The following is a 16,226-nucleotide window of genomic DNA, read 5'->3' as shown; positions in this document are numbered from 1 at the left end:
TGTTCTCAGAACATCAGATACTGCAGACTGAGTTAATATATTCAACTATTTATGGCCAGTACATATATAAAACTTCAATTAATGAATATTCCCTCCACTTTTTAAAACATGCTTTGTCAAAAAAAACAAAAAAAGTTCTGCCATTCATAGCTTACGGCCCAAAATTCAGTGAGCAATGCATTGCTTCCTTCTCAAATGTCAGTCTTCATTTTTAATAGAGAACAAGAATAATGCCCAGTAGTTTTACTCCAAAAGTCACCAACACCTCAGTCTTAATCCCAACTACAAAGTCTTCAGCAACATATTAATAAGCCTCTCCATGTTTTATAAAAAAAATCATGGGTCATTTTTGCCCTGCTCCTAACAAATTCAGTCAATAAAAAACATCAATACTTTTTTCTGCCAAACCTCAAAGTGCTGAAATATTGAACTTGACATGCACTATATATAGCTGAAAACCATACTGTTCCCTGACGGATTCTTAAAGCCAAGATGCCCTAGAAAGCCTTAACAATAGAAAACCTCTCCTCTCTCCTTTTCCAAGAGCCTTCCAAAGGACAAAACCTGTCTGCAGACCTGGGCAGCGAAGAGGAACTGGCCTGTAACATCTGAAGGCTGCATGTACCCAAAGAAGTCGATAGTGACACACACTAGTGCAACCCTCCCGTATTCTGGCAATGCTGTGCCATCTGCCAGTGCACCCGCCTGCGACAAAGGGGAGTCTGCAATGGTTGAATAATTGAGTGACGATTAATGGGAAGAATATAGAAATGAGACAGAAAGACAACAGCTTTTAAGCACTGCATTACTACTGTGCTATTATTAAGAGGATAGCAAAATCCAAAACAAACCATCCAGAATGAGTCCATTACAAGCCAGGATTAAACAGTATGATGATCACCACAATGGTGAAGGACCACCCATTCCATCTGAACTTCTGAATGAGCAGACCAAGGAACAAATTACCCAACAGGTACCAGAAGTCACTAGGAAACCCATCTCAGGACTGTGTGTCAGCCATTAGGACAGAAACCACCGTGCTGATGGAGACACACACTAGCAGTGCCATAGCAGCGAGTTTTGCCTGATACAAAAAGCGATTCTGTTAATCTTCCCTGCATGTCTCCCTGCCCTTCAGCCGATTCTCCTGTCCCTCTCCCATGCAGGCACATGCACGCTCACATTCACACCGTTTTCAGCCAATTCCAAAACTAAATCCAACCTGTTCTGCTGAACCCAATTTCCCAGCAACAGCTGACAGCAGTCCGCCAGACCGAAGCATCTGTCCGTGACTGGCCGTCTCCCCTTGCATACTAAGAACAGCAGCTGTGATCCTACCGTTACTAGTCTATCTCCTTCTTCCTCTATCAGCCTTGTCACATTTCTCAACAGCAGCAAGAGTAACCCACATCACATCAATCAAATCAGAATAAATCAACAGAATGAAATCATTCTTCTTTGCTAAAAAAGGACTGAGTGACAGAGTAAGAGACTAACTGATATCCTTTTCCTTAAAAAGGGACTTGTAAAGAATTTGAGTAACTTTGTCTTGCATAGCTATTCCACTTCAAAATGCCTTGTGTCATTTATGATACATTTCTCCTGGGTATCACAACCCCTCCAACCAGTAACCCTCCAAACTTTGGTGCAACTTTTCCAATGCATTTGTCAAGGAAATAAATGTGTGAAGATCTCTGTGCTTAAAAACACAGCCCATACTTAATTGTAACTAAGTGATGTCAACACCTTTTGTCCTCCAGTACCATTTACTGCACCAAAAGTGAGCAGAACACATTAACGTGCACAGACCTTTGCCTTCACATCATGGGTCTCTCTTCCTCGTCCTTCTGCTGGCACACAATCAAATCCTTAGGTTTGTGTACACATGTCAACGCCCCCCAAGACATCCAAAGCTAGCTCAAAAAAAAAAGATGCGACGGCGCGGAGGAAGTGTTACGCAAGTATGGCTAAAAGGCCCTGCTGAGGATGTTAGCTTGGCAGAGCACTACACTACTGTGAATATACTATTTTCGGTGCCTCTTTTTAGACACATCCAGTGTAAAGATGAATACAAGTTATTCCTTTTCTCCTACATATTTTAAGTCCCTTGTAAAAAGGCATATTTTTGTACTCTAAGAAGCTTCTTCTCCATCTATAACAAAAGCAAGTGATACCAGGATTTCGACAGAAGTTATTTCAGTACAGATTATGCGATAACAGTTTACTGGCAAGGTGCCGATGTCACTTTTCTAAACGGCAGAATTTCTGAATAGTGTACCAGCCCACGTCTGTGCTTCGTGATCGCCACCACAGAAAAACAAAAGTATAACCAGGAACAATGCCTTTTAATGCTTTTGTCTTGCTTTTGTTAGTTAATGTTTTATCAGAAGCGTGGCAGGTCTCTACACAAACATAATCATATTTAAGAATACTAGCTAGAAAGATCTAATAAATTCAGTATTAGCCTGCGACTCTGAAACTAACAGTGGCTTCTGGCAATACATGACTAACTACAGCCTGTATTATTCAATATGTTGGTACAAATAGGCCTGAAGTTAATGTCTGTCTGGACAAACACCATGACAGAATACCAGCAGAAACTGTACAGCTGAGGTTAAATAATTTCAAATGTGTAGAAGCCAAGTAGTTAACAAGGCCTGAAAAAGGTGCTAGCCTTCAGTGTAACACCTCTTCAAGGACATTCAGTTTTTTTACTCAAAGGTCTATTTGTATGTATTATTTAGAAACAACTTCTGCTAGCACTTGGTACTCATAGGGAAGGAACAGACTTTTCTCAGAATCTGTGAGTTTTAAGAAAAATTAAGCTTCCCTTGCAAAGGAAGTGAGAATTTGGAACCAAAATAAAGAAGCACTTTGCATATTGAGATAGTGCTAAAATGAGGTATACTGGAAAGAAGTAGGAAGAGATATAATTCATGATACTGCAAACACTACTTTTTCTATCACAGCAGAATTTTAAGGATGATTCTTATTTCATTTTTCTATTCTTGATTAACATTAACATAAGGAGGTATCTGAAAACAAGTTAGTTATGCTTCAACAATAGGAGACTAAGAAGTATTACCTTTATAAGAGAGTAGATTAGATTAGATGACTAATACACTTAAACTTTCTAAAGCTGAGGATCCCATTTTCAACATATTGAAAAAAAGTAACAGACTTTTCTAAGTCATTCACGCCTATAACATTTCATCTGGAATCCTGTGTGCAACATGCTACACGCCGGAACACTGCTGCAGCCTCACACCAAATGTGTCTTCTTCACACAGAGCCACACAACCATCCACCATATGTTCCTAGTCTGAAAGCCAAGCAACTGAAGCATCCGAATGCTGGAATTAGCGCAAAAAAAAAAAAAAAAAAAAAAAAAAAAAAAAACCCACACACACACCACCACACACACACCTACAAACCTGTGTAAATACCAGTTTACAGGGAAAATCCTGTCATTCTGTGGGCTGTTTCAGAAATGCAGAACCACTACGATTAGAATGTATCCTTCTGTTGTTGGACACTAACTCACTCTCAGAGAACACTGCAATGTAAGTCTCAGTGCTGCAACTGCAGAGGCAGATTAACTGTTACCCTACATATTGAACTACCTTTGTCAGTTGAATCTTGGATACAAATCTTAAAACAGGAGATAGATTACAATTTCCAGTTCTTGCAACTCAGTGAGGTTTCTTATGCATCACACAAAGGTTATATTATGCATATGCATTTATTCTTTCATATTTCCTGACCCTAGCTGATTTCCACATGGTATTAATATTTTCATTAAAATAAGTATAAAACCAAATTGCAAAAGCTAGTTCTTATGACATCAAGATTAAAACACTTTTCACATTAATCTTATATGGACTACAGTAAACAAGAAAATCAAAACCATCATCAAATGGTAATAATGTCTAAAAGTTAAGAATGGAGTTGTTATAATTGTAACGGCAAGATAGAAAGCCTGTGCCAAAGGAGGACAATAAGCTTTCCACTGTGTGGGTAAGGATACCCTTAAAATCAGAATTGGAAGCTTCATTTCTTCCCTTCTAACAGACTTCTATAATCCTTTGTTTTTCCATCAACTCTCCGAGAACTCTAGGATCTCTGCCTACCGCACATGAAGTTTCATCGGATAACCATTCCTTGCTCAGCACTCACAAGTCACTGTTTCTCCTGCTGGAAGCAATTTTGTCCCCAGATTCCAAGAGTTCAGAGCCATTTGCCAGACAGAATCAGATGAATTTTTTGAGCCAAGGCTTAAATAAGTATACAGAATTTCCTACTTTGGGGGATAAAAAGGAATCTAAGAGCTCCTGGAAGGTAGTTATGTTTTCCAGACAGAGCAGAGGAGCTTCACCACAGCTGAAAACCAAGTCCTGTCCAAATTGGACGAGAATCAGTTTCTGGAAAAAGTCTCAACTTTTTCACATCCATGTGGTCTCCCTGTATGCACAGAGATAACAGAGACCAAACTACAGTTCAACCCCTTACCTTTTTAAACTTGCTCTGTTCCAGTTTCCAACACTGGGTCAAAAGGGCTTAGAAAGAGAACCTGTCTCACAGTTATCAATAAGAGCCTTAGTTATTATTTTTCTTCTCTTGCTATTACATAAACTACTGCGTAAGTCACATTAGCTAATGCAGCCAACAGAAAAATTCCTGGGTTTGCTTCCCTCTAGCACAATCCGTAAGACATTGGTATTTTTTCTAAAGCTTAACTGCATAAAATCTGTTAGTAGTAATAGGACAGCCTAGCTGCTGATTTAATAGCACTCAACAGAAGCAGAGAACAAACATCTGATGGGTAATTCTCTTACATAAGAGATATGAAACAGATAGCAGCTCACACAAGGTGAAAGACTAATCAGGATATTCATTAATTGCAAGGGACTGAATGCCTTAATTGGATACACTGCAAAAAGAATCTGAGAGGCTCATTCACTTTATGCTGTTCGTTCATGTTATGTTGTTACGTATTTGCAAGCCTTCCAAAGATTATTCTTCTTCGCCTGACATGCTCACCTGTGCCAGTGACAAAAGCCCAGCAGAGCTGGTCTCAGGACTGAAGGCCTCCCGACCAAAATCAAAGCCAAATGGATTCTACCCATAGCATGCCTGGCGTTCAGACTAAGCCAACTTCCTTACATAAACAGCACTCAGCTTTTCTCCCAAAAGAATCTAATCTGCTTGATATGACATTTCATGACTCATTCTTGCATATGATTTTCTTGAGAAATGGCTGCAGAACTTCCCCAGAAAAGTGCAGAAAGGAGAGTCAAAGTTTATACATTACAGGTTTTCAAATCATAGAAGTATCTTATCAGTACCAGTGGCTAAACCAGTAGTTAAACAAGTGGCTAAACTTGCTTTTTCTTGAAAGAAACTGACTTTTTTCCCCTCTTCTGAAATGAGCAGACAAAGAGGCTAAAGAAAAATTACAAGGTTATAAAGAATTAGATTTACACATGCACGAGCAAAGTTTGAAATACAGTGTTTCATCCAGAAATACACACTGCTGCTGCTTCTGGAGTTTCTTACAGCAACTTTTGATCTCAGTATGATGATGGTAAAAGTGGGAAAAACAGGAAGGGTTTTACTTCAAAAACTAAAAGGATCTAAAAGAAAGAACAGCCAAGAACCACTGAAAATACAGGCTGAAGTAAAGAATAAGTTCTGCTCACAGGTGGTTCACATTTGCAAGTATCAAAAGGAAGAGACAGTTCAAGAAGTGCTGCAGATACTTTAATACTCTGATGGCACAACAAAAATCTTTTCTAGCACTGGAGTTCCATTCCTGGTGGTGGCAAAAGCTCTAGATGTTTTCTCCTGTGCTATTACCTAGGTACATTTCTGAATGGCTTCAACATTATCCAAACACAGCACTCATTTTATCTGTGAAAAGACATTATCAGAACACTCTTTCTATGATCCAACCCTGATTTTTACTCTATTGCATTTCTGAAAAATCCTGGAGACATCAAATATTTACCTGAGTAGGGTCAATATGAAAATCATTCATGTCTGTAATGGAAGAGGAGGAAAGAAGCAGTAGGAGAAAGCTAAGCTGATCAAGATCCCCTTTACAACAGTACCAGGTGGTAAGACCACCAGCCATTTCTCCAAGAATCTCTCCCCTTAGGAGAGAGTGTTGCATTTATGTAACTCCAAAGATGAAGAAAATGAAGAATTCTGTCTACCCCCCATCCTGTGGCCACCAAATGCACGCATGGTTTCTGACAGGACCTCCACTGCAATGCATTTACAGTTCCCACAGAAAACAGCCTGCCAGGATGCTCTTTTAACCTGGATCTTCAGGTCAGAAGAGCTTCACCAGTCACATGAGCCATTAGGACAGGGTCTTTCTGTGGTAGTGTTTACACACAAGCTCTAGCTTTTCTGTAGTGTTAGATCACATCTGCTGAGGTATAAGATACCGGCCTGCAAGGGAAAATACATTAATATATGAATTCAGGAGCCATTGCTAGGTAGCAAGTGGTCTCACTCAGTAACCCATTTATCAGTTAAAGGCTTCCCCTGCTGAGGAAAGTGGGAACACGTAAAACACGGAACGCCAAGGAATACCTAGCAACAGTCAAAAGTTTTATCATCTTAAGTACCAGTGATGCTAAATCTCAGATGCATCAGAACACAAACTTGTTTTTTATGGGAAAAGTATGTTCTAAACATAAACGCTTATTTACAGCACCAAATAATTAGCAGACTGCTATCAATGCTAATGACCGGGAACTCTTATGAACAGCCAAAGACGTCATCTATGACAGAGCAACTCTTACAAATCCCCAAATCATTACTCTCTTAGGGAAACTAACACAAACATGGTTTATATTTAATCTATTAAAAAAGAAAAAAAAACAGGTTGAACATCATATTTCAGTAGTTAGCTTGGGTATTCCCAATTCTATGCATTACAAAGCCATTTTAATTTTTAGTTAACAAGAATTAAAAACAACATTTTCTTCAAAGGCTTTTGATTTACCCAAATAGCTTTACAACAAAGATGCCGAGGCAAGCACTAAAGCACACTGAAATAAACAAAAATTTATCAATCACTTTAAAAAGCTGAAACTGGGGAATTACCATGGGAATTAATGTAAAGTGCGTCTATCTTTGTTCTGTTCTTTGATAAGTCAGAATTGCCTAACGTTGGCAACTGCCTCATATCAGGATCAGTATGGTAACGTTTTAAAAGGAAAGTCATGAATATTAACAAAAAAAAATAAAAGACTATTTGAGAGGAATCCTCCACACTTTATGATAAATAATTTCAAAATACTACACTTTCACTGCTACATCACCACCTGCATTAAAGGTCAAAGATAGTGAGCTGTAGCCTACGAAAAACAAAGATTAGGATACTTCAGTAAGACCTCCAATAAATATCAACTTACATTAGAAACAATAAGATTTAATAGATGATACTCAAAGTACTGAAGCAGTCCCCAAGCAGGGTACAGTGCATATTGCGCTGTCTCTCCCGTTTTCTCATTGAGATACAAAACGAAGTCAGTCATTTCAACCAGCATGGCTACAAATACCTCACAGCCCATCCCACATGGGACAGGCTTTATCTCAGGGTCATAGCTAAATTCCAAGTCAAGTGACTGGAATTGCTGACAAATATCCCGGTTCTGAAATACCTCTATACCCTGGTCCCATTTCTCACACTCAGAATCTGAGCCTTTCAAAATTGGATTTGTTGACAGCCATGGTCTATCAAAGTCTCTGAAATAGGAAGCCTCTGACTTGACAGCCAAATAGGAACCCTCTCATCAACAAAACTCCACTTCTTACCAGACCACAGCAAGCAGTTTTCTGTGTGTTTGATATGACTTGCCATTTGTCCACCCTTAAAGAAATGCATGGACCATACATCACTGTTTTCCTGAGCAGAATACAATCTCCAAATAAAACAAAACCCTGTACTGAAATGAGTGTGGTTTAATTTACAGTTTAGATAAGTGTACCACAGCTAAAGTTTGGGGGATTTCTCCTTTCTTCTACAAAGGAAGAGGAAGTCCTTGTTTTCTCTCTAAAACCTTGCAGCTTTAGGGCTTATATTATAGTTACCTATTTAAAATGCCCCAAAAGATAACATTTAGAGAGATCCAGGATCAATAACAGATTATGGAGGAAAAGCCAAATTTAGTCTTCAGATCAATGCAGAGTTCTCAGTCATCTTGCCAAAGACCAGCAATTCATACAAGAGGAAAAAATGACACTTCGGTTTATTAATATGTTAGTACCATATCACAAGACAAAACAGTTAAATTAGAACTACCTACAGAGCTAGATTCTGAATGACACATTGGCAGTTTTAAGACTGTGTGTAGTCATATTTTTTACATTGCTAAAAAGTACTTCTCTTTGCAGTAACATAATAGTTGGTGCTAAGCCTTATTAGTAAATACAATTTTCTGCAAGCAACATTTCAACATAAGGGCAAAAATTTTTTTTCAAGAATTCTTGCAAAAAACTCAAATTCCATAGCTGTATTGAGGTGTTTGGCTTTTTACACTGAAAAAGTTCAACAATTCAGTATACTAAGTACACATTGGTAAAATTCTGAAATAATAAGCAGTAGAGTTTTGACTCAGTCACTTCAAATACAGCTGGAATGGTTAGTTACCATACTTATGCCAAAGGTTATCACCTTACAGCAGGGTCACTAGGTAGAAAATAAGCACCTTTTTTGTTGCTTCAGCACAAAGACTGTTGTGATTTAACTTAAGCCATCAGACCATGGGCTAAAACAATTGAGGGAGTTCATGCATCTTATTTTGCAACTGATACAGAGAAATACTAGTGGAAGCACCTTAAATTTATGTTCGAAGATTTACCGAATGAAGAGGAGGAGAGGCTGAGAGAACTGGCTTTGTAAAGCCTTAAGGCTAAGCGGAAATCTCACTGCTGTCTACAGCTACGCAACAGGAGGGCGTAGAGGTGGTGGAGCCAGACTCCTGTCAAAGAGGCACAGTGATAGGACTGAAGGCCAAGGACACTTTTTGGAACATGGGAAATTCTGATTAGATATAGGGAAAAGCTTTTTCACCATGAGGGTGGTCTAATCCTGGAAGAGATTGTGCAAAGAGTATGTAGAATCTCCATCCCCGGAGATACTCAAAATTAAGCTGGGCAAGTCCAAGTGACCTGATTTAACCGGACCTGCTTTGAGCAGGACTAGATAACCTCCAGAGTTCCCTTCTAAACCACGTTATTCTATGCTTACATAAGAATTTTCAAAATCCTTATTCTTGTACATACCTTTGTACTCAAGGGACTTACTTCCTCTTAAGAAATGCTTTTTTTTTTTTTTTTTTTTAATCATTACTAATGATCACATACGGATTTGATTATCACCAAAACAGCAGTTAACAAATCTGAGAGAATTTGGTGAAGGTATCTGCAAAAGGTGCAGATTTAGAGATTGACAGCTCTAAAGATACCGGTACTGTTCCATCACTGACATGTCCTATCCACCAGCTATTCTTCTCAACACATTTTACTTTAAATGGCTTTACATATGAGCAATCCAGGTAGAAAAAAAGTGAAGCTTAAATGAGGTCATAGATTTTAAAAAAGGGTCAAATCAACAATTGCCGTTAGCTGTGTTTAAAATATCTGTGTTTTAAGTACTTCACCCAGAGGATAAATGCTAACTGGCCAATTTCAAAAAATGATGCAGCTTACTTTGAAAACCCTGGAGAGAATCTTTAGTTAATTATAAGCAGAGGTTATCCAGGATGTGATTAAACACAATTCTGTTGCACTGTCTCTTGATTTTCAGGTCAGCTTACACACACACTGTATTAACATATTGTGAGTTGGGAGATGGATCAAAGGCTGAAAGAGCATGAGAAATAGATGAACACGTCTGAAATTGCTGAAAGAGAAATCTTTTAAGAGACATTAAAAAAAAAAGCAGGAAACAGGACAATACAGAATCTAGATTCATCCAATCAGATGTCTAATTAAATACTTGCAGAAACAAATAGCCTTGAGAAACTGCAACAGCTTTTTTAAAAGAAATGAAGGTCAGGAACAGTTTTTTTCCTTGCTTGCTAAATCAAATTTCTATTAACAAACTCAAGGCTCTTCTGACCCAGCTTAAGCATTCACTCATCTACCTATCCCCTACTTCTCAGTGGCCTGATCCCCAAAAGAAAGCCTTCTCTTTCTGCCTGAAATTTTGCACTTTTATTCTCAGTACCCCCAAATCATGCTCCAGAAATCTGTGCAGATTAGCTGTCTCAAACCCTTCTTGGCATTATCTCAGAAAAAAGTAATCCTTGGAAGTCAGAAGTGTTCAGTTTTCCTCATCCCTTCTGCTTTCCCAATGCAGTCCCTTAGTAATCTAAAGTAGCAATTAAGATTCCCTTGGGTGATGCTATCAATGTAGCTTTCTTACTGACATTTTCTGCCTTTCCCCCTCCCCTTTATTTTATTCTTTTGCCTACATTCACTGGATCTCTTACCAAAATGTGACCTGTGACATGTGTGAATCAGACCAAACAAGTTACATTTTTCCCTAGTGTAACTTCATTAACTTCAATGGCTCTAAGCCAAGTATAGATTTATTTCAGCATAGACTGATAAACACACACAGTATGCCAGTCAGGTACTTCAACTGGCTCTGCACCCCCTTCCACATCAAATTCAAAACTCTCCTGCTTGCTCTTCAGGGTTCTCACAGCTATGTCTCTGCTCCTGTTTCATTGCTACTCTTCTAGCAATTTAATTCCAGCTTCACTTTCTTCCCTCATTACAAAGCCTGGCTCCTTATTCTGAATGTGCAACCTCTCTTCAAGAGATGCAGGTCCCAGACCTCTCCTGCTCCTGCAGACCCCTCTCACATGCCACACAGCTCACTCTCTTACATCAACTTTATTGAAAAATGTATCAAGAGAAAGAGAACAAAAATTTATATATATAGATATGTATGTGTGTGTATGTGTGTATATATATATATATATGCATTTCTTTAGGCTTTATCTCAGCATCTCATATATCTTGCAAGATGCTGTAATATACATAACCTAGACCAGTCATATTTAATCTCCGGCCCTAAAGACCCTCAAATGCAGGCCTGAAGGGTGCCTTATTAACTAAGCAGTTTCATGCGCAGCTGAACTAGTGAAGCTTTACTTCCTACACCTGTGTGTCTAATGACTGAGCCACAATCCTAGTGCTCCCCCCTTCCCTACAATAACCTTACAGCCCTCCCATGTCTCTTATTTACCCCCTGTAGCTCACGCAAGCAGGAACCCGAGACAGAGGAGAGCAGTTAAGAATCTCCCCCCTCTATTGCTCATTTTTTTGTTTAATACATCCTAAGTTGATCTATTAAGCTGAAAAAGCTGGTTGTTACTAAATCATGATTCTGCAATGAAACCTGCCAGGGAAACACACACAGAGAAGAACAGATCTCACTGCAGAATCCAGACCTGAGCCTGCAAACCTCCCATCAGGGTCCCACCACAACTCCCTCCATAAGTGCTATTCACTCCTTTGGTGCCATCACAAATGGCACATATTTGGATACAGATCATTTGGACCTAGGGAAAAAAACTATCACCGTCAGTTAAAGATGACATATGCCCACACCCGTGTTTTCTAATGAAGATGATGAAATACTTGTAACTTTATCTGGATTTCAGCAGCAATATTTCCACCTTCCTGGTTTTCAGTGCATGACTATGACAAACCACGAGTGGCACAAAGCCTCCCACGCAAAGCTACATTGCATATTTACGAGAAAGGCCATGCTAGCACAGGGACTACTGGGTAACTCTGAATTCCTGGTGACAAGAAGATGCAAGTCACAAAGGGTGAATGAAGAAGACACTGTGATGTTGCCTTGGGACATGGCAGCACACTTGGTGAACCCTTGGAGACCTGCTGCTGCCTCCTGCCTGTGAGACACTGCAGGAGCTCCTTTACCCACAGCTCCCTGTGTGCAGGACACATCCTGCAGCTCTCAGCTACACAAAGGCGACTGCATGGTATTTCTAGGGTTAAGAACAGTTTGGCCAATCAAACCTGCCATGTAGCCTTTAGAAGCTGGAAGAAGGATGATGTTTAATTAAACATTTTGATTTCTTCATCCCAATAAATAATATTTATACTTTGGCTACCCTTTAAAAACAACCTAGATGTCCTGCCTACAAATATAATGATATGATACCTTCCTTTACCTAAACAATTCAAGCTTTGAGAAGTATTCAGTCTTCAGAAGAGAACTAGATCGGTTTTTACTGCTCACATCTAATGGTTATTTTGCTCATAAGACCCCTACCTTGAGCACTGGTCTTTTCTTTGTACAAGGTACTAATCCTATTCACTGCAACAGAAGTTGTTCACAAGATGCTGAGAGAAAAAGGTCTCTATATAATACTGGCCATGTTAGATGCAGTATGGATATACTGCATACTTCAAAGTTTTAAGTTAGTTCAAATTATCTTTAAATAGTTTAAGCCAAAAAGAACATTCCAAAGTTAAATCCATATAGAGTAGTGCAACTTACATTGTTATTTTATCGAAGTACGAAAATCTTCCTATTCACCACATTAATTTTTGCTCCTTTTCACCTATTACAATTGTATTATTTTAGGTTACAAGCACATGAAATTTAACTTCTCACTGGACTGTATCCCCACCCCAATCATTTTCCTTAAAATGCTTGGTAGGTATTTTTGTGTGCATATTTGCTAAAAAACACCAGAATAAATTCATGCACCAAGACTTAAGGAGCCTTGCTTAATTCCATTCTTCAAAATACAGCCTTTCCAGGTGACCACATTATAAATATGTTTAAAAAAAATACATGAATAAAATGGGCTAATAAAGCAATGCCCTGCCATCACATTCAATCTTTCTCCCTCTGCCTTCCTCAGAGCATCAATCGGAATTGAACATCTTAATAGGGGCACTTACCCACCTCTGAGGGTCTGGCCTTAGAAGTCTGGTAAAATGAGTTCAGAGTAACTTGAACTTTTTAAATTCAAGTTTTACTTACAGTAGCACAGATTTTTAGAGGTGTCTGGGTTCTTCTTGTCCAGTGAATCTTACATGTCATAAGCTCAAGAAATTCTACTAACAGACCCACAAATATGAAATCAAATTATCCAAAAGTAGAACATTGCTAGAACTAAAAATTGCTTTAAAATGTGTTTGAGATTTGAATGAAATACAGATGCAAGCAAATCCTACTGCCTGCTTCCAGCTGAGGATCACAACTGTTCAATTTCTGGATCGCTGTGGAAGTTCATTTAAATATTGGACATTTTCCCACCTCACTGCTGATTTAATGTGTTCTTAAATCTTACAAAACTGTTGCTATTGATGTCAACAGGCCTACAGCCACAACTGAAGTCCAGCAGGAACCTCACTGAGCTGGATGTACAGCATACAGGCACACAAGACAACTCCTGTACTGAAAACTCTAAGCAGTCATAATGGAAGTCATTTGCTCCATAAGAAACCACTCAAGACAGATAAAAATGAAGAGAGTCCAACAGTGCTTTAAAATTTGAATCTCATTTCCTTCAGTATGGTATAGCTCAATGAAGCTGAAGAATTAGGTCAGCTTTAGTAATTCGTGAGATTATACTTTTAAAGCTGAGGAGAGCAGAGGACTTGCTGACCACAGAACAGCAAGTCAGCTGTTTCAAATCATCATTTTGAAACATTATAATCACGATCATCTGCTCTACAAACCCCAACAACACACAAGGGACATAACAAGCTTTATTTAATATCAAAAACACCAGTTTTGGCATGCAAGCACAAGCCAAGTTAATACTGGAAATCGCTTGGAGAAACAGTCCAGAAACCTCGTCAATTAAAGGCAAGAGTTAGAAATCTTGGGCCCTCCTTTGTTTTGATTATCAGTACTCTTTCCAAATATTATGGCTGTACCTTGTTTAAAATGAGAATAATCCTCTTATTTACAAAACATGTCAATTTTTATTTACTTATAAATGTGCTGTTCCCTTGTCAAACACAACAACAGAAGAATGCTAAAAAATATTTCCGTATTTATTAACTGCTAGCTACAGTAATTAGAAAAAGATCCTGTAATGTAAGTCATAAGGTGACTTTTGTGGACTGGAGGATAGACTACTGAAGAGAAATATCCACTTTGTAAATGCCGTATCAAAATAATCCTATGTCAAGAAGCAATGACCTAAAAAGTCTACAAATGTTTTAAACAACAGATAGCGGCAGTAGCTTCAAGCCAGCACAGTGCTTATGGCCAGAACAGTTCAGTGGGACTTAGACATAAAATTAGGTCTAAGTCCTAAATTTACAAAGATGGAGAAGGAGGAAAAAAAGAAAAAGAGAGAAAGTCCTGTTGACTCCATTCCCTCTCATTTGAGTGGAAAGTTTGCAAGCGAACACAGAACCATCACAGGTTGGACCATATCCGCAGCTAATCTAGGTCCGGCAGAAAAAAAAAAAAAAAACACAAATCAAATATACAGCTTCTTTTTGATGCTAAACAAACAAAGTCTGCCTTTCAATTGTTACTCACTTTTCTCCAAAGTTATGATGGAAGACAGACAATATACAGTAATATGTATTAGTCAACTATTTCTGCAAAAAGTGGGTGACTGCTTAGAGTTACCCTGGCTCCAGAGTGACTCGTGTGTTTTGAACTTTTCTTGCAGGCAATCTATTCCAAGATTCACCAGTCCCATCAATGCAAGCCGCGTTGCTAGATTTCAAAAGCTGACAGTCGCACGCGTGACCGCTTTGCGCCACACTTCCCTCCGATAACGGGGGGAAAACGTCTGTTTCACCCGCTTAAAATGGTGCCAGCGCGCGAGAAATGCTCGCTAACGGTCCCGGCGCCTTCGGCCAATTCGTGTGCGTGTCCTTTTATTAAAGTCGCTACTGGTGCTCTGGAGAAATATGAGAGCAAGTTCACCTTTGGATAGGCAGGCACGAAAGTGTAAGTCACCTGAAGGAAGGCAGTGCAAAAAATAAAATAAAAAATAAGAAGCCACAGCCAAAAGGGGCTGTTAGGGCAGGGACGGGCTCCGGGGGAAAGTTGTGAGCCGACGCGGGACTCCAGGCCACGGCTGAAGAGCGCCCGCGGGCGCCCGGCCCCCCTCCCGGCACGGCTCGGGGGAGCCACCCGAGAAGGCGCCACGCCGGCCCCGGCCCCACTCGGGCTCCCCGGGGCGGAGGACGGGAGCGGTCCGCACCGCCCGGCCCGTCGCGGGCAGCAGGGCGCCCCCGCCGCCTCCCCACCGCCAACGGCCGCGCTCGCGCCGCCGCCCCTCCCCCCGCCCGCCGCCTCCCGGGGCGGCCCCGGGCGCCACTCACCGCGCTGCTGCCGCTGCCGCCGCCCTCCTCGGCGCGCGGCTCCTTCCTCCGGCCGGCCGTGGGCGAGCCCTGCAGCAGCTGCTCCAGGCAGGCGGTGCTGGGCAGCGAGGAGCTCTTCTGGTGGGACAGGTGCGCGCCGGGCCGGCGCTCCTCCCGCCTGCCCGCGGGCCCCTCATCCCCCGCCGCCGCGCCGCCCGGGCCGGCGGCGGGCAGCGGGGCGGCGGCTTCCTCGCGGCGGCCGGGCGGCGGCGGCGCCTTGCCCTGGTGGAGCAGGTGCTCCCGCAGGCGGCGCAGGGCGGAGCCGGACTCGCCGCCCGGCTCCAGCGGCTCGGCCGCCGAGCAGCACAGGTTGGGCTGGGAGGACGAGAAGACGCGGTCCAGCGCCTGCTTCCTCCGCCTCAAGCCGCCCCACTTGGCGCCGGGTGGCGGGTCGCCCTTGCCGGGGCCCGGCGGCGGCAGGGCGGCGGCGGGGGGCTCCGCAGTGCGGCGCTCGGCCGCCGCCCGCCCGCCGCTCCTGCCCTTGCCCCCCAGCTGCAGGTTCCGCCAGAGCCGCGCCTGGAAGGACACGGCCGGCTCGGGCTCGCCGGGCTTCGCCGCTGCGGCCGCCCGGGGCTCCTTGCCCGGCTCCATCCCGCGGCGGCGGCGGGAGCGGGAGCGGCAGCAGCAGCAGAGCCCGGCGGGGCCCGGCGCCTTCACTCCCGCGCGGGGCGGGCCAGAGCGGCGCCTGCCGCCCGGGCACGAGCGCGGGGCTCCGCCGCGGCCCCGGCTCCTGCCGCGCCGCCCCCCGCTCAGCGCGACATGGCCGGCGCGGCCCGGCGAAGCGGTGGGGCGAAACCCCTCCCCGCCGGCGGCGGCGCGGA

The 16,226-nt window shown here is 42.1% G+C and overlaps 1 protein-coding gene across 4 annotated transcripts in view; it reads right to left on the bottom strand.

The window, feature by feature from the left end:
* LOC135324697 (multiple C2 and transmembrane domain-containing protein 1) overlaps window positions 1-16,022 on the bottom strand; it is a 286,852-nt gene extending 270,830 nt beyond the window's left edge. For all 4 annotated transcript variants that reach the window (XM_064501475.1, XM_064501478.1, XM_064501477.1 and 1 more), the window contains exon 1: window positions 15,367-16,022. In XM_064501475.1, coding sequence (XP_064357545.1) covers window positions 15,367-15,996 — 630 coding nt within the window. In that variant the 5' untranslated portion in view covers window positions 15,997-16,022. The remainder of the gene's footprint in view (window positions 1-15,366) is intronic.
* Between the last annotated feature and the right edge of the window lie 204 nt (window positions 16,023-16,226).

This window comes from Dromaius novaehollandiae, chromosome Z (assembly GCF_036370855.1).
Source record: "Dromaius novaehollandiae isolate bDroNov1 chromosome Z, bDroNov1.hap1, whole genome shotgun sequence".
NCBI classification, from domain to species: Eukaryota; Metazoa; Chordata; class Aves; order Casuariiformes; family Dromaiidae; genus Dromaius; species Dromaius novaehollandiae.
Note: the sequence above shows the minus strand (reverse complement) of the source record. Positions and strands in the feature narration are given on the sequence as shown.